This window comes from Apis cerana, linkage group LG8 (assembly GCF_029169275.1).
Source record: "Apis cerana isolate GH-2021 linkage group LG8, AcerK_1.0, whole genome shotgun sequence".
NCBI lineage: Eukaryota > Metazoa > Arthropoda > Insecta > Hymenoptera > Apidae > Apis > Apis cerana.
In genome coordinates, this window is record NC_083859.1 from 11,311,932 (window position 1) to 11,338,748 (window position 26,817).

The 26,817-nt window shown below is 21.3% G+C and overlaps 3 protein-coding genes across 6 annotated transcripts; 2 read left to right on the forward strand and 1 right to left on the reverse strand.

The window, feature by feature from the left end:
• The first annotated feature begins 137 nt into the window (after positions 1–137).
• Positions 138–12,408, forward strand: LOC107999960 (tetraspanin-1). 2 transcript variants are annotated; one of them, XM_062078968.1, is made up of 9 exons: positions 138–418; positions 8,811–8,898; positions 9,185–9,283; positions 9,883–10,011; positions 10,079–10,153; positions 10,237–10,344; positions 10,507–10,668; positions 10,787–10,928; positions 11,707–12,408. In XM_062078968.1, the coding sequence occupies exons 2-9, from the start codon at positions 8,839–8,841 to the stop codon at positions 11,730–11,732; spliced, it is 801 nt and encodes a 266-aa protein (XP_061934952.1). In that variant the 5' UTR covers positions 138–418; positions 8,811–8,838; the 3' UTR covers positions 11,733–12,408. The 2 variants fall into 2 exon arrangements, with proteins under 2 accessions (XP_061934952.1, XP_061934951.1); XM_062078967.1 differs by having other exon boundaries at positions 164–418; positions 11,115–12,408.
• Positions 12,162–21,230, reverse strand: LOC108000037 (mediator of RNA polymerase II transcription subunit 14). 2 transcript variants are annotated; one of them, XM_017060172.3, is made up of 19 exons: positions 20,981–21,230; positions 20,694–20,866; positions 20,324–20,456; positions 20,036–20,209; positions 19,567–19,872; positions 18,833–19,491; positions 18,388–18,755; positions 17,868–18,290; positions 17,622–17,765; positions 17,388–17,531; positions 16,970–17,142; positions 16,670–16,864; positions 16,278–16,541; positions 15,948–16,194; positions 15,325–15,692; positions 15,091–15,249; positions 14,739–15,008; positions 14,341–14,604; positions 12,162–14,030 (listed from the first exon to the last, which is right to left on the reverse strand). In XM_017060172.3, exons 2-19 carry the CDS (start codon positions 20,840–20,842, stop codon positions 13,911–13,913), a joined length of 4,560 nt encoding a protein of 1,519 aa, XP_016915661.1. In that variant the 5' UTR covers positions 20,843–20,866; positions 20,981–21,230; the 3' UTR covers positions 12,162–13,910. The 2 variants fall into 2 exon arrangements, with proteins under 2 accessions (XP_016915661.1, XP_016915660.1); XM_017060171.3 differs by having other exon boundaries at positions 12,162–14,063.
• A 151-nt stretch (positions 21,231–21,381) lies between these two features.
• Positions 21,382–25,335, forward strand: LOC107999962 (60S ribosomal export protein NMD3). Of its 2 annotated transcripts, XM_062078963.1 has the most exons (11): positions 21,382–21,808; positions 21,960–22,094; positions 22,746–22,896; positions 22,958–23,092; positions 23,182–23,290; positions 23,371–23,521; positions 23,830–23,972; positions 24,069–24,220; positions 24,345–24,460; positions 24,672–24,854; positions 25,018–25,335. In XM_062078963.1, exons 1-11 carry the CDS (start codon positions 21,768–21,770, stop codon positions 25,211–25,213), a joined length of 1,512 nt encoding a protein of 503 aa, XP_061934947.1. In that variant the 5' UTR covers positions 21,382–21,767; the 3' UTR covers positions 25,214–25,335. The 2 variants fall into 2 exon arrangements, with proteins under 2 accessions (XP_061934947.1, XP_061934948.1); XM_062078964.1 differs by lacking the exons at positions 23,371–23,521; positions 23,830–23,972 and having other exon boundaries at positions 21,621–21,808.
• Positions 25,336–26,817: the final 1,482 nt, after the last annotated feature.

The window sequence follows — 26,817 nt, forward strand, 5'->3', positions numbered from 1 at the left end:
AGATAATAATTAGACAATATATATATTGTATTAAGATATACATATATATATATAGATATATGTATTTATATATTTATGTGAAGGCGCGAAAACTTTCAATCATGTGATTTGTCTACATTTGAGATGCTAACTACTGATTAGCCAACAGAGCTCCTATCACAGTAAAGCCGCCATTGGTAGGAGACTACCGCGACAGGTATCTGTGGTAGATGCGCGGCAAACAGCATAGGGGGACGACGTTTCTTTTCTTATATTTTAAAGAATTTATTAGTACGAATGAAGTCGATAAATTTATTACAATTTGATTCTATTATTCTTATAATGATGATAAATAGTGACGTGGTGTGAAGTGTATTATTTCTATTAAGCTAATTCTTGGAATCTTTTACCAAAGAATCTTAGGTGCTGTATCATAAACGTAAGTCATCTGTTCTTTTGGTTGTTTCTTTATCTCTTTTTCAGTTAAGAATTATTTTCATTTTAATACTTACTTTGAATATTATTTATTATTTTGAATATTATTTTTATAAAAACTATTTTAATTTATAAAGAGATATATTACTGTTTTTTTTATTTTTGTTTTAAATTTACTTTTTATATGTTTTATTCGTTTTTCCATATACATACATATGAAGCATATTTGCGTAACATATCAAATTACAAATTATCAAATTGTATTTAAAATGAGTCAATATTTATTATTTGTGTTAGAAATATTATGAAATTCTAAAAAAATCAAGAATTAAAATAACTAATTTTTCTATATATAACTATATATAACTCTATGTATAACTATATAAATTAAATGAAAAAAATATCTAATGTTATGATAAAAATATAATATAATATATAAATATATATAATATATAAATATAATCATTAATTTTTTTATTATAATATTTGTTTATTTATTTAACTAAATTCTTAATTTTTTATTCAATTATGAATTTATTATTATTTTTGTCAAATTAAAATTAAGTAAAATGATGTAATAATTTAATTTTATCTTATGATCAAAATGATTCGAAATCATGAAATTAATTTATAAAATTTTTTTAATTATATTAATATATTCAATTCCAACTTATCGTGTATAAATAAAGACTTGACACATATTTAAATTACAATTTAAATCGCAAGTATGTTTTTATATTGATTTTTATGATTTGTTAGAAATAAAATGAAAATTTGATTCATTAAATTTATAAAATGATTTTATTTAAAATATATATACTATAATTTAATTAATATTTTCTCTAAATAAATATTTTTATATTTTTATTATTTTTTTTTCATACTGTTATTATTTTTTATATTGAAATGTTTTTATTTTTTTATTATTTTATCTTATATTATTTTATCTCAAATCTTGTAATCTTATATTTTGTATAATCCTATATTTATTATATAATTATAATCCTATATTTTGTATAAAAATTTTAATAAATTCACGAAATAGAATATATTTTTATATTATATAAATGTTCATTTCGTTTTCTTTTTGCTTTTCATAATAATATATTAAAATCGAAATTAATTTGATAATCAAATTTTATAATTAAAATTGTTTTATATTTGTTTTATAACGAAATACACTTTTCTTTTTTGAAAATTTTTTTCTTTTTTATTTTTCTTTTCTTTTTTTCTCTTTTTACTTTTAATCTTATTTCTATTCTTTGCCTTTTTTATCTTCTATCTTTATATTTATGCATATACATATTTATTTTTTTTGGAAATAAAAAAATATGTCATAGTATTTTTTTTTATAAATTACTATATTACAATCATTAAAATATTTTGTTTTGTATATGTTGATAATTTTTAATAATTTTTTAATTTTACAGTTTAGCATTTAAAAAATTATTTTGTTTTAATTTATTATTGCTAATTATATTTTAAGTTATAATTAAATTGACGGGAACAATTAATTTAATATATTTAATTTATTTAATTTAATATATTTAGTATAGCAATAGCATAGTATAGTAATAGCAATATTTTTTAATTAAAATGAATAAGTTTTTTTAATTATAATGAATATTTGCTGATAATAAAAATGATATATTGTTTTTTGATATATTATTAAAATATAAGCATTCTTAATTAATATTTTATTATATCAGAATTAAATCAATGATTTTAGGGAAAAAAAATTTAGATAAAAAAATAATAATGTACATATTATATTCGTTATTCATGAAATATTATTATAATTTATTTTATAACAGCATTTAAGCAATATAATTTCTTAAATATTGAATTATCATTTGTTTTTTTCATTTTCTTTTCTTTTTCTTTTTTTTTTATAGTAAAATTGAAAAGAAAATAAATTTTTATGAGTTTAAAATTTTTCGATTAATAAAATGTTACATAACATGAATATATCAATAATTTGTATCTCCTCTTTCTTGTCTTGATTATAATAAAAAGTTTTAATATAGATATGTATGTAATAAAATATTTAATCTTAGTTCAGTTGATTCAATAATTCAGCAATAATTCGACTAATATTAGATAAAAAAAATTAAATTTAAATTTATCATCATATTCTACTTGTATTCGGATGATCAACCATTAAAGAAAATTTTATATGAAGATACAAATGTTTAAGAGTGAAACTTTCGAGAGTATTTTTTGTAAATGGACATTACGTTGAGAGTACTTGTAATTCAACAGTAAGTGATATTGGACAGTGAAAGTTACTATCGGACAGTCACTCTCAACACAGTTACGAAAAATATTCTTTCAAAAGTTTTACTCTTAAATGGTATATACACATATTATAAGTTAAAGTTTTCGAAAATTTTTAAAATTTTAAAAGTTTATGCATAGTGAATGTTCAATGCGAATGATAAGGGATGAAAAGAAAAATCTACTTTTGTGATGAATTGCGTATCCATGACGACACATGGCATGCACTTTATGATGTCAATGCCCTTCTTAAGTTACGTGTTCAAATTAATTTGAATGAAAATATATCACATATATATAAAGAGTAGTTTTGTTTGATCTTATAAAATGCACAAATATATCGCATTTCAAGAAATGCCCATAAAATATTACTATATGTATATAGATAACCTCAATAGATCCTTCAAACTGAAATCGTAAATAAGGATAAAATTAAACTAAAAAATTGATGTAATTTTTGTAGTAAAAAATTTTAAAACTCTCTAATAAAAAAAATTATCTTAAATCTGATATCTCAATTCTTATCATAAAGAAACAATGATGAAATCGATTTGATTTATGAATTATTTATGAACTTTTTTTGTAATAAAAAATTTAATTAATAGAAAAAATATAGAAAAATTTCCAATTAATAATAAAATATTATAATTAAAACATTATAAATAATATTATTAATATAAATAAAATTATATTAAATTCACAAATTACAAATTATAGATTATACATTTTTTTTTAAATTTCTTAATTTAATTAGGTTAATTAGGATAATTAAATGATTTAGAATTTTTAAATTCACTTTGTAAAATTCTATTTGTTTTATTATGAAACTTTTTATTAGTTTTTAAGAATAAAAGATTAATACAAAAAAGAAAATATTTTTACTTATTCTATACAATATACAATGTCTATACAATATACACTTTCATTAACTGAACATGACCTGGAATCAATACCGTTAAGTCAACAAAACTTGACGAGTTTCTCTTTTAGAAGTTGCTTAAACTTTAAATAGTAGAAAATAGTAGATTATTCTATCTATGAAAATGTTTTATTTTAAATTTTCAATTTCATGAGTATATGATTTTAAAAAATGATATATGGTATATCTTATATTTTATTTCCACTTAAAATGATACAAATCCTTAATGATTACTGTGTATAGTATTAAGTAAATAAGTATATTTTTAGATAATTTTATCTTTTTCGTATTAATAACGTTCATTTATACATTTTAATCTTACATCTAATTATAATATGTAAATTTAAAAGTATTTAAAATTCAAAAATATTAGTAATAATAAATAAATAAATAAATAAATAAATAAATAAATAAATATATATATCATATATATCATATATGACTGAGGATATTCCATGGCTCAGCAAGTAAAAGTTAATTTGTAAAATAATCTTTAAAAAAGATTTATTTAAAATCAATCGTTATTCGTTTCAAAAATATTATTAATTTTTTTCACGTTTCTCGATTTAATTCACATAATTCAAAAATGATTAGAAAACAATGCAATATAGTGCCTCAATAAATTTTATCAATATACTATATCAAATAATTTTTTATTTCTCATTTGAATTTTAACGTTAAATATAAAATCTCGAATATCTCGAAACAAAAAATTTAAATCATTCGATAATCATTCGATCAATCAATCGATGAGAAATTGTTAATAATAAAAGTTGGTATTACATTACCAGCTAGAGCACAGTGATAGGAAAGCTAAAGCGGACACTTGCAACGGGACCGCGATGTAACTCGGTCTAATAGCTTCCTGATTATTTCGTGAGCTGCTCAGCTGATTTCCTCTCCCTTTTGCTGCGATAGTTTCGTCCCTCGTTGCGATCGAAACGATGAATTAATATTTCTCACGGTTGATTCGTGATTGTTCAATTATTATTCATATTATAATTGGAATAATTAATATGTGATAATTACAGCGAATACAGAGATGGAGAAAATTTCGAATAATTTTAAATAATTTCAAAAATCGTAATCCCAGATAGAAGTTGTAATTTCCTAAGATATTTTGTATGTATTATTTGTTTGAATGAAATTAATAAATATATTGTTGTATGATTATATTTGTATCTATAACGTATATGAAAGAAAAAGTTAATTATTATCTCGCAGTTTTGACTTGATAATAATAAATTATTCTATAAATTACTTTTTTTATATTAATAAAATTTATTTTATTATAATGTAAACAAAATTATTTTATTAAAATATAAAATTAAGATTTTATACAGGAATTAGATTTTTTAATTATTGAATAGATTTATATCCACACATATATAATAACACATTATAATTTAATATATAAAATTAATTAGAAGAGTATTATTTTATTATTTGAATATTAACATCTGTATATATGTTAAACAATTATATCTTCTAATAAAAAATAAAAATATAAAATATATAAAATTAAAATAAAAATCAAAATTAAAAATAGATTTTAAATCAATCTTATATTTACAATGATGCACTTAATACATGTTCGTAAACGCATTCTTGTGTATTGCCTATTTCTCACGAAACTCGTACAAAAGAGAGAATTTTACATAATTAATGGTGTTAATAATGGATTATGTTCACGTAATATTCATGTGATGTACCACCTACTTGGATATTCCACGTAGGAGTAAATTCATAGAAAATTATGTCATTATGAGAAAACTTGAATCTTTATTTCTTTTTATATATTCTTTTTTCTTCTTTTTAATATATACATAATTTTTAAAATAACTTGTTAGAATTTTATTTTTTATAAATCACTTATTTATTTCTAGTTATCTCGATGATTTAATTATCTTATACGATTTTATTTTTATGAGAAAAGAATAAAAAAAATATCAAACAATGGACTTAATCATACCATATTGCTATAATTATCTTTTAATAATGTAATAAAAAAAATAAGAAATAAGTGAAAGATATTAATATATTTGTATTAATATCTTTCACTAATTATATTTGTAATTAATAATATTTGTAATTATATTTGTATTGCAAATCCAATAAGAATAAAGCAGAAAGTAACGATTAAGGGAAAAGAAAAGCGACCTGTTGACCGGGTATGATCAAGTCTGGTGACCTAATTTTCTACGTGTCATTGTCCTTTGAACGAGAATTTACCTTGCCAATTGCTTGCTTACAAGAAGGTTGCAGTTTGCAACTTACAAGTCTTTTTTACGCTTATTGCATTTGCAGCTGTATATAGCAGTGATCAATTCATATTCATTATATTTCTATAATCTTCATTATATTTTAATAATATTTTATATTTCTATATATGTATACAATTTATTTTATTTATAATTTTTATAATATTTAACGTGAAGATAACATATATTTTAATATCATCATATTTTCTCATGTTATGATGAATAAAGTTAAAGAGTTGTGGAAAATTAAAAATGGTTTAAAACAAATAATAGAAAAATGAAATATTTTTATAAATAGATTTTATTTTATTTAATGTTTAAATCTTACTTCCATTTAAGGAATATTGTTTCCACTTATTTCTGATTAGATGTAAAAGAAATATTTATTTTCCATTTAATTGAAATGCAATAAATGTCGAAAATGACTCAGTGTTCTATTTTTCCTTATTGTTCCTTAATCATTGAAAACAAATCTTCAAGATTGTACTGCAATGTTAAAGTTAAGAATTACTTATTCAAATAATATATCTTATATACATTTGATTTATATATGAGAAAAGTTGCATTTAAAAAGACATTGGATTTATTAGAATAAATTATTATGATTGCTTCATCGACGAATTTTTCATGCAAGTGCATTCTTAGCTTGCATATTTGCGTGTATTATGCAACGAGGATACGATACATTTACGGGTACGTTGTTACGTCATCATTGAAAGTTGTCAAACTCGTTGAACCGCTAAAATTAAACGGATTAAATGCCGAACAAATAGCTGTTAATATTACCAGTCGAGCATATAACATTTGGTGGAAAAGAAATTCACATTTTTGATTCTGAAATATCTTGCCATGTAAAGTACAAGTATGAATCGAAACGTGATTTTTAAATTCGCAAAACTCGAATCGAAAATTTCATGACATCTCGAAACTCTCGAAACTCTCGAAATTCTCGAAATTCTTGAAACTAAAGAATATTTATTTTATATATGTATTTTCGAATCGAAAAAATAATAAAACTAGAAATTTTTCGAATTTTGGAAGTTTCGAAGTTTCAAATTTTGAAATTTCGAGTGAATTTTTAAAATAAATAAAAAATTAATAATAAGTTTAAATGTTGTAAATATTTAAAGCAAGAGGAATTACCAGCAATGAATTTCTTTGATGAATGATCACAATGTCTTTCATTGTCATTGCAAGTTCATATTTTATGTGATACATTTAAAATATAATATAAAAATTATATAGTGGTGATATATCGTTGATATGAAAACGAATCATGAAATGTTAGCAGAGGAAGAAACCGGATTGTCAATTGTTACATCGAATAAAAGACAATCTTCAAGGTCATAAGTCTCAGATGTTCAAGATTCGTTTCTATTTCTCTAGAAAATAAATACAACTATATGCGTTAATATTTACATTCTAACCGTTTTTATCATCAAAATTATTATTCAATAACATTCATTATTCAGAAATATTATAAATATTATATATATTATAAATATTATAATATTATAAATAAATATTTTACATATGTATGATACGAAATGTTATTTTATTTATTTAAAACTAAAAATATATCAATTTTATGATATCAATTTGATATAATATTTTTAATTTTTAATAATAAGACTAATAATTTTTTTTAATCTTTTTAGTATGATTAAAAATCAAACAATATAAGTTGACATTTGAATCTCAAAATTATTCAAAATGTTTATAATTTCAACTTATATTCCATTAAATTAAAACGAATCATTATATGTTTGTATTATACGATGTCTTTATTTAAATAATGGATATTAATAATAATAATGAACATTATGATATTAATACGTAAAATTGTTTATATAAAATCAAAACTTCTTCGTGCAATACACATTTTGTTATTACATCACTTGTTCTTGCAATTACATCATATATGTATAAAGATCATTATTTATATAAAAGTACGCATCGCGTTTGTTTTTCCTGTATTTCTTCCTTCTTTTTCTATCTGTTATATATGTCACTTTCATTTACTTCTCGCGTACTTATATGTCTCTATATGTTTGTAATTTTGCAAAATGATATGTATATTTTTCTTATATTTACATTTATATTTTATTAAGATTTATATTTTATTTAGGTTATATTGAAATTATTGTATAACTTTTTTCTTTACGAGATTTGATATCGAAGTTGATGAATTCGTAAATAATTGTAAATAATAATAACTATGATTATTAAAGTCATTTTTTGAAATCATTTTTTGAATATTAGGAATGATTACATTTACATATAAACGATTATATCGTATTATATATGTATATGTATAGAAATATTTTTGTAAAATGCAACCGTCATAATAAAATTAAATGTATTAAAATATCTTTTAAGAGATGATATATTCGACTATGAATAGAAGGACATATTCTTAATTAACAAGAATTCGGTTTAATTTGACCAATTTTCGCAGCTCTTTATTTCCCGCCTACGATGATTTCAACGAGAAATACGTCTTAATTGAGAAACTGGAACATTGCATAAAGATGTTTTAAATAATACAAGTTTTTGTTTTCTTTAAAGTAGATTATTGAAATTTTAATTAATTCTTGATTTAGATTTATACCAATTGAATTCCAGTTTATATAATCCTATCATATTTAATTTTAATAGTTATAATTAATTAAGAATAAAATTGTAAAACTGGATGGATAGTTAAAATAAAAACTTTTCTGAAAAATTTATTTTTCCTAAAGTGAGATTTAATTTTTATATATGTATATTTAATTTTATATTAAATTTTTGTTAAGTTAGAAAATATTTTATGTAATATATATAAAAAAACAATTTATCATAAACAACGAAATCATAAACACTCTATAAATTATTACTAAAATAGAATATGTTATAATATTGTTTATACGGAACTGTTGAACAATATTTACTTTGTTCAGTTGCAGATATTTCAGTGAACAAGCCAAAATGGGCTGTGCTTCACAGTGTGCCAAGTATTTTCTATGTTTCTTCAATTTCGTTTTTTTCGTAAGTAGGAAGAAAGGATTAAAGAAATATGTTAATACACATAAATTAATTTTTATTATTATTAAAATATAAAATTCCATAAAATGTTTTTATAATATTTGTTTTAATAATAATTGTTTATTGAATATTTATTATATTATAATGAAAATATTATATAGTTATAGATAAAAAATTTGAATATGTTATAACGCGTAACTTTACATTTTTATGTAATAATAATTTTTAAATTTTTGTAAATAAATAAATTTATTTACATTTGAACTGCTAATTATTTGTTCATTTATAGGTAGCAGGAGGTGCTGCATTAGCAGTTGGAGTTTGGCTCTTCGCCGATAGAAATTCTTTTGCCGATCTCATCGGCAAACTCGATCAATCAGACATTCTGGTAAATTTTAAAAAAATATTTTAAATTTTAATTTAAAAAGGTAATATTTCTAATTTTATTAATTTTTATGTAGAAAAATTTTATTCGATATCACTTTATTAATTAAATTATAAAATTATTCATAAATTATTATATTAAATAATTACAAAAAAATAAGAAATTATCAGCTATGTTGTTTAATATTGTTTAAAAAATATTGTTTAATAAATTCTCTCTTCGTTAATATGAATATGAAAGTGTTGCCAATTAATTGAATCATATACTAAGAAGTTCACTTTCTATTCGTAAACTTTTATCGTGTGGGTTTTCATTTTCGTATTTGTAATTATTATATTATATATTCTCAATGAGAAAATTCATTAATATTTTTATGTATAAAATTAAATAATATATAAAATATTTTGTTTATTGTATATGTATATGTAATATTATTTTATTTAAAAATTTTAAGATTTTAAATTTTGTATTAAACTTAAATAAAAATAAATCAGAAATTTTATTAAAATTTTTATAATAAAGAAATAATTTCATATTAAAAATAATTATTTGATATTATTAAATAATTAATCATAAATTTATATTAGATTATTTTGTTATAGAATAAAACGGATGCGGATGTCATCAGGATAATATCATATATCTTGATTTTGGCAGGAGCATTGACATTTTTGGTCAGTTTTCTTGGATATTGTGGAGCAATGTTTGAATCTCGGTGTCTTCTTTGTATTGTAAGTTTTTATGGTTTAAAAAATTAAATTTTAATAGCACATGATATAATTAAGTCTTTAATTATAGTATGGTGTTCTTATTCTTGTGGTTTTGATCCTGGAATGTATTGTAGTAGGTTTGGCTTTTGGCCTTAAAGGAGATGTGAGTTTTTTTATTGTAATTTAAAATAATAAAATTTAATACAAAATAAAAATTTATATCATTCTATTTGTTATGATTTTTAGGCTGAACAAAGTACAAGAAATTTTCTCAAATCTACAATCAAATATTATGCCAATAACATTGATAAAACAGAAACAATTACAGTAACTTGGGATGGTATAATGACACAGGTTATTAAAAATTTATATGATTTATTAATCAAGAAAATTTAAAGATAAACAAATGCTACAATTCATAAGTATAAATAAATAAATTTTAATAAAACTTACAATTATAAATATTATTAACTTTTATATATTATATATTTAAAAAAATATATTTTGTATGTTTAGTTACATTGTTGTGGAGTGGAAAATTACTTGGATTTTCGAGAGAACACAAATTGGACATCAGATAAAATTGTACCTGAAGCATGTTGTATAAAAGAGAACACTGTTTTAAAGGATCCATCCTGTCCTATTAGTCCTACTTCTAATAATTCTTATTATAAGGAGGTTAGAAGATATTAAAAAAAAATTGAATTATAATAAAATTATAATTAATTTAATATAATTTAATAAATTAATATACAAAAACTATTAAAAATTTATAAATATTATATAAATATTACAGGGTTGTTATAATGCAATAATGAGGACAATTGAAGAAAATGCAGCTATAGTAATCGGCGTTGCGGCTGGATTAGCATTTGCCGAAATCTTGGTTATTATTTTAGCTCTGCATTTGGCATGCTGCTATTGGCGACCGCAACATGGTAGGCTTGCACTTCTCACTGATGCCTCTTAATTTATAAAAAAATATTTCGTTGGAATATTTATTTACATATAAATTTGTAAGATTACGAGATGATAATTAAAAAATATTATCTTTTTGAATAGATAAGATTTTTAAGAAGTTATAAAAATTTTCTTCAAAAATTAAATTAAAAACATTCTTTTAGCTTGCATCGACGTATCGTCGAAACAGGCTTGGTGAACTAACAACAATGAAAATGTATTTATGTTTTCAACTAAACATAGAAGATTAAGCGTTTCTTTTTCAGACTGCTTTTGAATTAAAATAAAGCTAATATTTATTTTATTTTAATTATATTTCAATAATATTAAAAATTTTTTCAAATTAAGAAAAAATAGAGGATAATTTTTTATATAACTAAAATTATCAGTATTACTATAAATATTGAATAAATTTGAAACAATAAATGTTAAAATAAAAGTTCAAATTATTAACATTTGAATATTTGATTAAATGTTATTAAAATTTGTAATTAATTGTTTATTTTTAATAATATTTGTATATTGGAAATATATTTTTGATTTTCAATATTGTATATTAATAATATTATTAATTGATAAAAAATATATGTATTCATAAAATAGATTTTATACATTTATATTATAATTTATTAAAATTTTTATATATTGTAAAATTATTTCTGCGAATAGTCTATTGTAATTATAATGTAACGAACTAGAGCAGTTCACGCAATCATTTGTCAGTTCATATCGCGCAAAAAACATTTTCGTTTGCAGTTTTAACTTCTTGGTGCTGCTGTTGACCTCATACACTAACAGTGAGCTCTTCATATCTTCTTGGCTCCTTTCTTCACAGAAGCGAATCATTGGTTTAAACTTACTTGAAACTAACCCAGGATATATTCATCATTTATCTAATTACATTTTATTACTTCATTAAAAAATTTATAACATTGAATATGTTAAGTAATTAAATAATAATAATTAAATAATTCTCATATTTCATAATAATTTAAATTTATGAATTAAATCATTGGATTGGATTAATAGTTAAAGTATAAAATTTTTAGATTCACAATTATTTCATTTTTTCAAAGAAAATGTTCAATAGTTATTAATTTAATGAAAAAATTAATCTTATGAAAAATTGTTTAATTTTAAAAACAAACTATAAAGTACAAAACCAAATAAAAAATTTAAGAATAACATTTTATACAAAAAATTACACATGCTTGCGTTGAACTACTTTGTATATACATATATTTAAACTAATTAATACAAAATACTACATTATATTATTTTATTAAGTTATATTATATATACTATATTATATATACATTAATGTGTATAGTCGACACATAATCTTCCTCTTAAGATAATTAAAATGTATAATAAAAATTTGTAATGTTTTATAATGTACATTTTACATTGTTTTATAATGTACAAGAATCGTGATAAAGATTTTGTATTCTTTGTAAACTTGATAATTTTTTTCCTCTAATTATAAAACTCCTTCTAATTATAAAAAAAAATTATAAAATATAAATTATAAAATAAAAAATATTTTATCAGTGAAAATATTTCATATATTTCATATCATTATTAAACAAATAGTAAAATAATCAAAGAAGAAATTATCTTACAATTGTTCTTATAAAATTCCATAATGATATAGAAATTATATTTATTTTAGAAAATAGATAGATAGATAATTTATTTCATAAATAAATTTAAAATTTAAAATCTTAAATAAATGATTTTTTTTATAATTATATAGAATATAAGAATATATATTTCTTCAATATTATTTAAAATAATTCTAAAGTACCTTTAATAAAATAATTAATAAAGTATTATTTTTAAAAATTTAATAATTTGTGAATATGTTGTGAATATTTTTTGCACATAAAGAATAATTATTTTAATTTTTTTTTAAAAATAATGAAATTGTATATTTTAAATACTGTTATAAAAATCATATTGTTATAAAATCAATATCAGATTATATTATAAAATCAATATAGATTAATAAATTTTGTTTTAATAATAAATGTTTAAAAATAAATATAGTATTCAGTAATAAATACATTAATTTTTTAAAACAAATGAAAAAAAAAATATTATTATTATTAAAAATGTCTAATCATATAGTCACAATATTAAAATTTGTATATTTTTAATAGCACTTGAAATGCTCTTATTATATTATTATTAAAGAGATACTTGCATACACAATATAATATGTTTTATAAAGGATAATATAAATTTAAATTATATGTAAGAATTATATTTATTATATGAATAATTTTAAATTATTATTCTATAATCTATTCGTAAAATTTACTTTATATCTGTACTAGTATCACAGTCACTGTTTTGTAATGAAAAGAATATTTTAGTTGTCATAATTATTTTTTTTACATTTTACTAAATTAAAAAATGTCAATTGATTGATTGAAAAAAACTTAATAATTGAATTCTTTACAGAATACAAAACATTATAAATAATTAATATTTTCATAGTTTATACTTCAATATCATGAGATTTGTACTATAGATAAAAAATTGAAAATATAACTTTCTTTGCAATTGAAATCCTGAGTATAGCAATACATAGATATGTAAAAATACAAAATTATTAAAAGATAGATGGAATTTATTGAAAGTAAATATTGCAATAATTTAATAAATTATTTTAAAATGAAATTTGGTCCATCTATCCTTAAATCTAAGAACTAATCTAAGAATCAATATCTATAATGTATGAATTATATAAATTTGTATGAACAATATTTTTTGATTATAGTTTCTTTTTACAAATAATATTACAGTATGAATTTTTAAAAAACAAATTTTCTTGATGAAATAACTCTCCTACAATTCCCCACTATATATTCTTAAAATAGATATTACAATACGTTTCAGTTGATCCAAGTCGACTGATTCGGTAAATTGAGTGGGTTAGGAGAGTAAAGCATGTCCTATTGAGGTGGTCCACCCATTATGCCCATTGGAGGCATACCTTGAATTCCATATGGTGCCTGTGGAGGACCTTGATTTCCAGCCATAGGAGAATGTAATTGCATTGCAGGACTTTGAATCTGTTGTGTTGGTGTTCCACCAGCTGGTGGAACCTGTAAATAGTAATTTTCATTAATATTTTATTGTTTCATATGCAATTAACAATTAAAAAAAATTATCATTAGTATCGTTTTACTTAGCCAAATGAATATTATGAAATTACTATTCAATGATTTTGAAAATATTAATAAATCTTTATCAATGTTACATTGATATATATTATATGTTTTTATTAATTATTCAAATATTTTATAAATATTTGTAAATTAAATGGATGATAATGAAATTTTCCAATTTAATGTATTGCGAATTTCAAAATATAATATTTACCTGAGACATGACTGGAGGATCTGAAGGAAGAGTCAAATTGGCAAGTAAATCCCTAACTGCAGGAAAGAGAGAACACTCAGACTGATTTGCACCATATTCAGCAAATCTTTTTAATTGTAAGGATGCTGCTGCCATTGCAGAAGCTGGACTTGGATCCCTTTTTTCTGCTAACTGTGTTAGGTTTGTACTAACATCATAAACTAGGGGTAAAACAAGTGATGGTGTTTCTCCTTGATATGGTAATCCAATTCTTGTTATTTGCAACTATGATAAAAATAAATTATAATAATAAGTTAATATATTTTTAATATAATATAATAAATAATAATATAATAAATTTAAATATATAAATATTATCTCAAAATAGAATTTTGAAAAATTTTACTATATATACATACAAAAAAAAGAATTTTATTTCTGCAAACTAGTATAGCAGCCATGCCAGTAGGTACAATTGGAGTTCCAGAAGGAGGAATTCTTAAACACCATTGTACATTCCATTTAAGTTGTTGTTGTTGTGCTAACCCAGGTACTAATTCTAATTTCATAATTTGTACAAAATCTTTCAACACATTAAATGGAACATTTAACATTCTACCAAAACCAGAGAGTGTGTTTGGTTTATATGGTGGTATTGCTGCTCTTGTATCAAAAAATTTTTCTATGATCTGTGAAAAGAAAGAATTTAATAATTATAAAATTATTAAAAAGAAGGAAATAATATTTTTTAAAATTTTAATTATGAATTACTTGTAATTCTTCAAGTGTCCATTGATCTTTATGATCTGGAAGAGGTTGTACTTTTATATGAAGAGATTGTAAATGTTGTGGATTTAAGCCAACTCGACATTGTAAACTTTCTACCTTGAAATGTACAACTCCTGGTTCTGTACTATTTACTGCTGTTAACTATAAAATGATTTAAAATATAACTTTTATATTATCTAAAATAAGATACAATTAAATAAAAAATAAAATTCGTACACATTCATCAGTTTGTATGAATCGTTGGAATTGTCTGCGCATATAAATGCATCCTAAAAATCTTTCAAGCGGTGAAAGATCAGGCCCAGGAAGTCCAGAAGGGTGTGGAGAAGGACAACAGAGCAATTCTAAAGCTTCGTGAGTTAAAAGTGTAGGTACAGCACCTGCCCAAGAACGTTGTGGAAGTACTCTTGAAATATGAGTCCCTGTTTTATGATCAGAGGCTTGAGGACTATGCAGTGCATGTCCCGGACTTTGTGTAGGACGTGCTGGGGATGGTCTAGGCACACTAGGTGATCCTGGCCAATTAGAGGCTGCTGGAGAAGCCATACTTTGTGAAGATGGAAATGGACTTCCATCTATGTGTCCTAAATAAATAATCATAATGAAAAAATTTCAATGCATTTAATAATTAGCAAAATAATAAAATTTAACGAAAAAAACCTAGAAAAGAAGATAAAAAAATATTGATATTTCTACATTTATTAATATAAATATGTATATATAGATCAGTTATAATTTTGACTAATTATTAATATTTGAATGATATAAAAGAAATTTTTATATAATTCAAAACTATTATAATTGTAAAACATCTCATATAATAAGAAATAACTTTTTACCAGTTTGCATAAAAGATCCTGCAGGAGAATGTCCCACTTGAACATTACTACATGGTCCTGGTGAAGATGTTGGCATTAATCCAGCTGGACTAGGAACATGCATTGGATTTAAAGGACTGTTAGCAACTAAACCAGAGCCTGGTGAAGGATGTGGTAACATATTAGGTGTATTTGGTGGTAATGATGGTGGTGAAGCCAAATTGAAAGAAGTGGCTGGACTACTTCCAAAACTTTGATGTTGATTTGTCTAAAAAAAATTAAAAAAAATTCTAAAGAAAATTAAGAAAAAAATTTCATTTCGAATTTTATATAATTTAATATAAGAGCTACCTGTGATATATTAGCAGTATGTGGACTAGCTGGAGTATGAGGATTACTACCAGAAGGTGGAGTCAAAGGTGGATGAAACCTTAATCCATCTCTCTGTTGTGCAGGTGACTGAGGTCCACTTCTATGATGACTTAAAAAACCTACATTTCCACTTCCACTACCTCCATCGCTATCCATTGTTACAGGAGAAGGAGGATTATCATCCTCTGATTGAGATCTTCTACGAGAAACTGCACTTTCATCCACATATTTAGATAAAAAAGCCTGTATAATTACCAAAAAAAAAAAAAATAAAGTTATTAAAAATATTATTATATCATATTCTATATCATTAAAATAAATTAAAAAAAAATATGTAATTTAATATTCTAAAATAAATTAAATCTTAATACCTTAAGACCTTGTGTAGGAGTAAATTCATCTACAACGTAACTTCTATCAAAACGGCTATAAGCTCCATCCCGTAAGCTCACTAAACCACTTCCTCGTAGACGAAGTTCTAAACAATACATACCCTGATATGCAATTCTGACTAGAGTTACACATTGTGGCATAATAGTGAAAGTTTGTACTGGCACTTGAGGTCTCTATAAAGATATAATAAAACTTATAAACAATAAATATACAAGATTTAATGAATAAAAATGAAATAAAATAAGTTTTAATAAAAATAAATAATATTAATATCATACCGAATTATAAACACAAAGTTGTGGAATTATAGGCAATTTGCTAATTGATGTAAGAGGTTGAAGTGTTTCATGAAGAATATGTATAAGTTGAGCTAAATTTCTGTGTCTATTTAAATGAGCTTCCAATTGTTCTTTCATAATTGAATGAGCATTAGTAATAGTACTAGTTGGACCTACATATGAATAAAATTTATATAAATTAAAAAATTTATATATTATATAACATAACTTATATATTATAAATTATAAAAAATATTATAAAAAAATTATTGATTATAATTTATTTAAGAAATTATGAATATAATGTATTAATAAATAAAATAATATGAATAATAAAATGAAATAATAAGAAATTATATAAGATTATTAAAATGAATATTCTATATAAGTTAATTAATATAAGTTAAATAATATTTACTTTTTCCAAATATCAATTTAAATGCTTTGTCATTGGTGCTCCATTGCACAGTAACAGTAGCTCCACGATTAGGACCATAAGTTAAAACTAACTTACTATAATTATATAATTTTATAGTAACCATATTGCGCAGATTATATTTTTCTATAATACAAAACATCTAAATTAATGATTTTAGTTATATATATAATTTATTTTTAAATCAATATTATTTTTCAATAAATTTTAAATTACCCATTTTAAAATATTCTGCTAAATCATGTACAATTAAATAAAGATGTACAATTTGAGCCCAATCATTAAGTATTGCATCTACTGTACGCGAAATAGTATCTGCTGTTCCCATTTCATATTGGAAATACACTGGTCTTCGCAATCCTAATTAAAGACATTATTTAGATTATTTGAATATTTATATATATATTTATTTATTTATTTATTATATATATAATATTATTTCTTTAAATTATTGAATATTACCTTGTTCTTTTGGATGGCTACTAGATAATGGGCTACCATAAAATACAAATTCAGCCATCCATGTTTTAGCCATACCTTTACCTTGAACTCTAATTGAAACACTGAGTAATCTTTTAAGAAGAGCATACCAGGCACAACTAGTATTTATTCCTGCAGAAGGAGCAGGTAATTGAACTAGTTTTAAAACTAATGCAGTAGCATTTGCTTCTACTTGGAGCCCTTGATGAGCTATATCTCTTCTAGTCAATTCTTGTGCTAATGTTACAAAAGGTATCCTTTCATCGCAAAGTGCAACCACATGTGCTAACTCAGGAATAAAATATGCAGGTTGCTTAGACCTTCTGTTTTGCAATGTAGCACTGCTATCAGATCTTCCACTAGGTCCTGTACTTCTTCGTTTTAAACTACTTGTTTCAGGAGTTTCTGTGATACATTAAATACAACTTCATTCATTTTTCTATTAAATAAAAATATAGTAACATTATTATTTTTAAATTTTATATTGAATTTAAAAACTGACCATTGTCAACACTGGTAAAAGGTCCATGAGTTATGACAAAAGTATCAAATTCAATTAAACTTTGAACTTTTAAATACATTTTTGGAATTTCTGTTTCAATACTATCATCATGGGGATCATCCTCTATAGAACTATGCTTTACTACAGCAAGATAAAATGAACATTCAATTTCACATGGTGAAGTTTCTTTCTCTTTAAATGCCACTATTAAAATAACTGTAGGATGTCGATGAAGTTGAATAAACATCCGATGTCTACTAATTTTTGATATTGGATGATCAGGATGAAGAAGAACTGGTAAACGTTCATGAGAAGTTGCTGGAAGATGTTGTAATGTTTTTTCACATCGTCTTTGTGTTATCCAAAATCTGAAATACCAAAAAAAAAAAAAAAAAAATAAAACAAAATAAAATATGAAATTAGGTAAAAATTGAAGAAATATTACCTAAGTTCTGATATTAAAGTCGGAAGGCGAGAATGATCGCCATTTAAAGCAGTAGTTAATTCTGGAATCAACGGAACTTCATATTGAGGTACATGACATTGCAACATTCCAGTATGTGTATCAACAGTAACTAATAAGTGTTCTGCTCTTAAACAAGGTTGCAAAATTGGAACAGAGAGAATTGCAGGTGAACCAGCTAGAGTACATTCAACATCTTTCAACATCGTTTGCAATTCTTGCTTTAAATCTAATAATCTACTTCTAGTACGTACATATATTGTATGCACTAATAAACATTCCATTGATAATTGATCTGACCTAATTGCTCTGTCTGCTATTTCACTTTCTTTGCTACCTAAAGATGGAATATGTACTATTGCAAGAGGTCTTGCAGGGTCATGTTGGTCCACCTGCACTGTTAATTTATAGCCCAATTCTGATCGAGGATCTTTATTAGTCAATTCTCTCCAATATGAGACTGAAAGACATTTTCCTGGTGTATATTCATCCACATGAATATGATCATCCAATCTATCTCGTATTAACCGTAATGTTTGAGAATAAAGTACTTCTAATTGTAGTGATTGACAAAAATAATGTAAAATATGATAAACTTCTGATAATGGATTTGAACTTTCTGCTAATCTTGATTGCACCACCTTGCAATTAAAATCATTTATTTTAATATTAAATAGAAAGAATTAATTATGATAATTTACTAGAAAAAATAATACTTGATGCACATAACGAGTTTGCAATGGATGCACCAAAGCTTTTCCATCTCCTGTTTCTCTATCTGAAACTAAGATTTCCAATTCTAATAATCTCCAAGGTACTGTTGGACCATCTCCCATTACTGTAAGTGATACTGAAAATTCTTGTTCTACAAGAAATGTTACTCTTCCTGCTTCAATTTTTAAATTACGCATTTGTGGAAGCAGATTTCCAGTAACTAATCTATGTTGAATAACTTGATTCAATCTCTGAAGTGTACTTCTTTTTTCTGCTGGTGTAATTGGATCAGGAGGAACAATTCTTTCCTATGAAAATAAGTATATATATGTGCATACATAAATTTATACATAATATAACTTAATATAACTTATATATAAATATTTTAGTTTAATTAAAATTAAAAAAATTATATAAATATACTAATATATTTATACAATTATCGATAAAAAAATTAAAATTATAAATTACTCTTATGCATGCTGGTAAACGACTATATGTTCCAGTCGTAAGAACTTCCACTGCAGCAGGAATATGAAAATTAGGTAATCTTGCATGTACTAATGTCTCACGGGCCATTCTTGCAAGCATATCAGCTGTATCAACGAAAAGAAGTGATTGCTTGTCTAAGAATGCCATTATATGCTGTCAAAAAAATTTCTTCTTATTTTCTTATTATTAATATATCAATTATATCAAAATATAAATTATTATATATAATTATATTGAAATATAAAATAAAATTAATATTTAACATACTGCAGATTTATCAACTTTGGAAGCACTATTAGCCCATTTAACCAATGCTAATAAACGTACATATAACTGTCTAGTTCTAGCTGAAAAGTTGTAAATTTCTATTTTGCGTTCCATATCAGTTTTTCGAGGTAATCTGTAAATATATTTTATATATCATATATATTAATTCTATTTTTCTATTTTATAATTTTTATTTTTTATTTTTATTTTATATAGCATATTATATATTTTTGTTTTATATAACATAATATCACTATTATTTAATTTAATTTACATATTTTTTTTTTAATCTATTATTTAAATACATATCTGAATTACTATATTTATATAAAATATAATTTAATATAAAAATATATATAAATTTTCTTACAATTCAGCTAAAACTGTAAGTTCATGATAAGTACGTTGTATAATGAAATCAATAAGCATGCCAAGGGAAATAGAACCACCACGATTTCCTTCTTGTGGAATATTATTAGTTACAGGTGTTTGATGACCCTCTAAAGGCACTGGTGCCATTTTGCTATATTATAATTAATAAATCTAAAATTTAAAAAATAAAAATAATTAAAATATGTATATATATGTAAATATCAATTTTGATACTTTTGATAACAATTTAACATTTATATATTATATCATATATAAAATACATACGTTATAATAATATATAGTTGTAATATTAATATTTGTCAATTACTTTACATTAATTAACTTCAATATATTGTATCAAATTTACAAACTGTTTATTTGAAAAATTGATTACTCATTTTCATAATAAATTTGTAGATAATAAAAATATATCAACAACGAAGAATAAATAATAGAATGAACATATTATCTACTCTCACTCTGCTCTTCCTTTATCGCTTGATCGTACACAGTACATACTACAATGGTAGTGACAAAAGTAGCTTCTTTTAAATACGTCATAAACTTTGTCAATACTAGATAAGACACTTTTAAAATGATTCATTTATGATTTTTCAATTATATTATTTTTAATATTATTCAATTATTCATATATTTTAAAGATTTACATTGTATTATCAAAATTAAAATAAAAATATATAAAATTAAAATTATTAATTATTTAATTTTTTCAATTTTATTTCAATTTTTCAGCAATGTCAATTTAATAACAATAAATATTAAATACATTATGATTTCTATTTAATGTTATTAAAAAAATAAAAAAATAATTTAAAATTAAAATTGATCATATTTCAATCTGAATAAAATAAAAATTTCAAAATGTAAAATAATTTAACAAATAATTTAATTAAATATTCAATAGTATCTTAAACCTGAAGTTAGTACTAATTTACACGTGATTACAGTTAATGTATATGTGATTATTTTTATTATATATTTCTAATTTAATAAATTTAATTTTAAAATTTAACGAAATTATTTATAAAATATAAAAAAATAAGTATCAATAATGGAATTATTAAATGAACCAATTCAACAAAAATCAATGATGTAAGTAAATATAACCTCAACAATTGTAAAATTTATATAGGATAAGTAAATTTGATAATTTTTTTTTAATATGAAATTTATTATATTTATAAATTTCAAAACAAAATTGAAATAAATTAAAAAAATATGAATATTCTGATTTTATTTTTAGATTATGTTGTATTTGTGGCATTAGTATTGAACCTAATCCAGCAAATATGTGCGTGGCATGTTTAAGAACTCAAGTAGATGTTACTGAAAATATTCCAAAGCAAGCAACAATTCATTTCTGCAAAGGTTGTGAAAGGTAATATAATATAATTTATATATAATATTTTTATTATTTAGTTTTTAATTCTTATGTATTAAATATTTAATATATAAATAATTATATATTATATTAATATATAATATATATATATAAATATATAAATAAATGTATTTTAAATATTTAAGTAAATATTGATAAATCAATATATCATTTATTATATATTCAAAATTAATATATAATATATTTTTACATGTTTTTTTTGTTTAAATTTAGCTATAATTTATAATTTTGTTGTGATTATTGGCATAATTTATTAGTCGTAATGTTTACATTAAATATTTGAAAAATATTTAATAATATACATGAAAATATTTGAAAAATATTTAATAATATACATAATAAATTTATGTTATTATAAAATATTATATTTTTCTATAACAATTAATATATCAAAGAAATTGATTCTTTATTAAATTTCTTATTTTTTTTTATTAAATTTTTTAATCATTTTTTTTAAATTATATATTTTAAGTTATAAAATAGAAAAATACTCAATATATTATTCTAATAAATCTCAATATATTATCATAATATATACATATAATTTATATTTCTTTTTTTAATTAGAAAAATTTTTTAATTAGAAATAAATATTAAATAGAACTTAAGAAGTTTTTACTTTTTTAGATATTTACAACCTCCTGGAGAATGGATTCATGCAGCATTAGAATCTAGAGAATTATTAACATTATGTTTAAAAAAATTAAAAGGTTTAAATCGTGTAAAATTAATTGATGCTGGATTTGTATGGACAGAACCTCATTCTATGAGATTAAAGGTACCTTTTGTATAATAATTTATTATACAAAAATTATTATATTATTACACTTTATTTTTAGGTAAAATTAACAGTACAAGCTGAAGTAATAGGAGGAGCAGTTCTTCAACAAGTATTTATAGTTGAATACACAATAAATCATCAAATGTGTAATGATTGTCATCGAACAGAAGCAAAAGATTATTGGCGTGCTTTGGTAAGATTTTATATTAAATTTCTTTAGAATAATGATTTAGAATGAAAATAATTCATACATTATAAATATTTATGATTTATTTCTAATAGGTACAAGTACGGCAAAGAGCAACAAATAAAAAAACATTTTATTATTTAGAGCAACTAATATTAAAATATAAAGCACATGAACATACTTTGGGTATAAAACCTATTCATGGTAATAAATTTAAATTACTGTAAAATATTAAAATAAAGTATAGAAATCATAATTTTTTATATATTAAATAATTTTTATAGAGGGTTTAGATTTTTTTTTTGCAAACGAAGCAACAGCACGCAAAATGGTTGATTTTCTTTCAAGTGTTATACCTTGTCGATATGACCATTCTAAAAAATTAATATCACATGATATTCATAGTAACATTTATAATTATAAATTTACATACAGGTAAAAATAATTATGATTAAATAATTACTGAAAAAAAAATGAATAAAGAAATATTAAGTTTATATAATAAGAATATATTAGATAAAATCAACATTTTTATGAAAATAAAATTTAATGAATATTTAAAATAAATATTTCTTCTTTTTTTAAAATTATTCTTTTCATGAATGTAAAAATAAAATAAACTATAATGGTTTCTTTTAATTCATAATTTATTTTTATACTATTTCTTTTCATTTATGATTTTCATATAAATTAATAATTACAATAAATTGAATTTAATATGTATAATTTAATTTTTTGAATAGCGTGGAGATAGTCCCAATATCAAGAGATAGTATAGTATGTCTTCCAAGAAAACTGAGTCATCAACTTGGAGGAATAAATTCGATTTGCTTAGTATATAAGATTACAAATTTCATACATTTAATAGATGTATCATCTGGGCAAAGTAGGCATAATTTCCTAAAATTTGATATTCTTATTCTTATCTGATTTTCAAAAATTTTCAAATTTTTAATTTATGAAATATTATTTATTTGTTTAGTTGCAGAATTGAATGCTTCGCTTTATTGGAGACATGCTTTTAATAGTATTTGTGATCCAAAACAATTAATAGAATATACAGTAATGGATATTGAACAAATAAAATTTAAAGATAGAAAATTTTTTCCTGGACAAGGAACTATTTCAGATAAGGTATATATTAAATAATTTAAAGATTAATATATCATATTATTAAAAGAATGTTATTAAAAGAAAAAATTTGTAATATTCTCTTTGAAGCAATTAATTATTTTTTAATTAATTTTTTTATTTTTAGCATGTAATAGCAGATGTATGGTTAGTCAGAAGTTGTGATTTAGGAATAAATGATAATTTAATTCATACACGCACTCATCTTGGTCATATATTAAAACCTGGCGATACTGCTTTAGGGTAAATTATTATTTTAGATAATAATTATTATTTAAATAATTTAGTTATTATATATATTTTTATTATATATTTTTTATTAATTATATATATTTTTATTATATTTTATTATATTTAATTTATTTAAATTATTTAAATAATTTAGATAATAGGGTAAATTATTATTTTCAGATAATTGATATTTTAAAAATTAAAAAATTATTTTTATTTTTAGATATGCTCTTAATGATAGTAATATTAATGATAAAAATTTCGAAATATTAAATAAAGATTTAGTCCCGGATATAATTTTAACAAAGAAGAATTATATAAATGATAGAACTGCGCGACGCAGAATGAGAACTTGGAAATTGAAACATATGATATCAGATAAGGACAATATGATTACAGATAATAAGTAAATTAATTTTTTATTTAAAAATAAAAATTTTTAAATTTAGAAGATTTTAAATTTAAATTTATAAATTTTCTTTTTTTTATAATTAAATTAAATTATATTTTAAAAGTTAAAATTATATTATAATCTATTATATCTAATTATATTATAATCTATATTTTAGTGATTACTATGAGTTTCTGGAAGATATTGAAGAAGATCCAGAAATGAGACAAAATATAAATATTTTTAAAGATCGCATGAAGACAATTCCAATAGATACAAATGAGTTATCTGATCCTAGTTGTCCACAAATCACTCTTGAAGAAATGCTTGACGATCTCGCTATTGATGATGTTGAAGTACCTTATATTTTATGATAATAATTTTAATAAAAATGCAATATGTAAAATTATATGTATTACTTTTATCCAATATATTTTAATAATAATATTATAATCAACACAAAACAAAAATTAAAAAAAATATAAAAATATAAAAATTGCATATACGTTATTTTAAGTAGTACATTTATCATTAATGGAATACAATATCATTGTTCAGAAGATATTTCCATTTATTATATTTTATTTATTTATTATTATATTTATTTTTTATTATATTTTAATATTAATATCAAAAAAACATGAATTGTTGCTTAAATTATTAAATCTTATTCTTTTTTGTAAAGTTTTTTTCTAAAATTAAAATTAAATGAAATAATATTATTAATTTAATAATTTAATTGCTTTTTGAGTGAACTATTCGCTCGCTGTTTAATTAAAAATATGAATGTTGAAAGTAATTGTTCAAGAATAATTTTTTAATATAATTTTCATTTTCAAATGAATTTGCATTCAATTATTGATATACATACACACACACACACATACTTACATTATTAGCGAATGTAATTTAAAAAACAACATATTTTTGCAAAATATTATATTAATATTATATATATGTATATTAATATTTAATGTCAATGAAATAAAAATAAAGAATTTCTTTAATAATTTAATTAGTAAATTTTTTGTAAGATCACTTTTAATAATAAATAGATTGATTATGATCAATATTTCAAGCTTTTACAAACTTTGTTTTATTTAAAAGAATTAAAAAAATTAATCAATTTAAATTGAAGGAGGAATTCAACTTATATTGTTTAAAATTGACATTTTGAGAAATTGAATAAAATCAATCGAAGACAGAAGTACAGATATAAATAATTTGAAAAATAATAATAATACAAATAAATCACTTTTTTTTTGTTGCAATTGGATATCAGATTTTATCGAAATAAAAATATACTTGAGCGATATCAATCGATAAATGATAATAAATTTCAAAATTCAAACAAATATTGCACAACACATCATATACTTGTCTTTTTTCAATTAAGATACATTTTAAAAAATAATAAATAAATTAAATAAAAGTAATAAAAATAAAAAAAATTAAATAAAAATATATGTATTTAATATTTAATAATAATAATAATAATAATGCTTTAAATTTTTTTAATGATAATAATACTTTATATAAATTTTTTTTATTATTATAAAAAATAATAAAACGAAGCATTTTTCAATCTAAATTAGAAAAAAACACAAAGAATTAAAAATTATGTTATATTTAAATAAAATTGCATATAATATAATATTCTTTAAAACATTTAACGTCAAAATTAGTCTCTAAATTAACATCAAAACATTAATAAATTTTAACTTTTGTTTATTGTAAAGTTTATTAATTTATTGATAAGTATCCTAAATTTAGACTTACTAAATTTTTATAAATAAATATTTTATTATATTTATATATTTTATTTTTAAATTTCTCTAATTTCCTTAATATTAATAATTGAATTTTTTTTTATTTGTTTTACAATCTCTTAATCTAAAAGAGCTAATGTTTTTCTTATTTTTTTTATCTAAATTTTAAATTTTTTAAAAATAATTTTTAATATTCCAATATGATATTC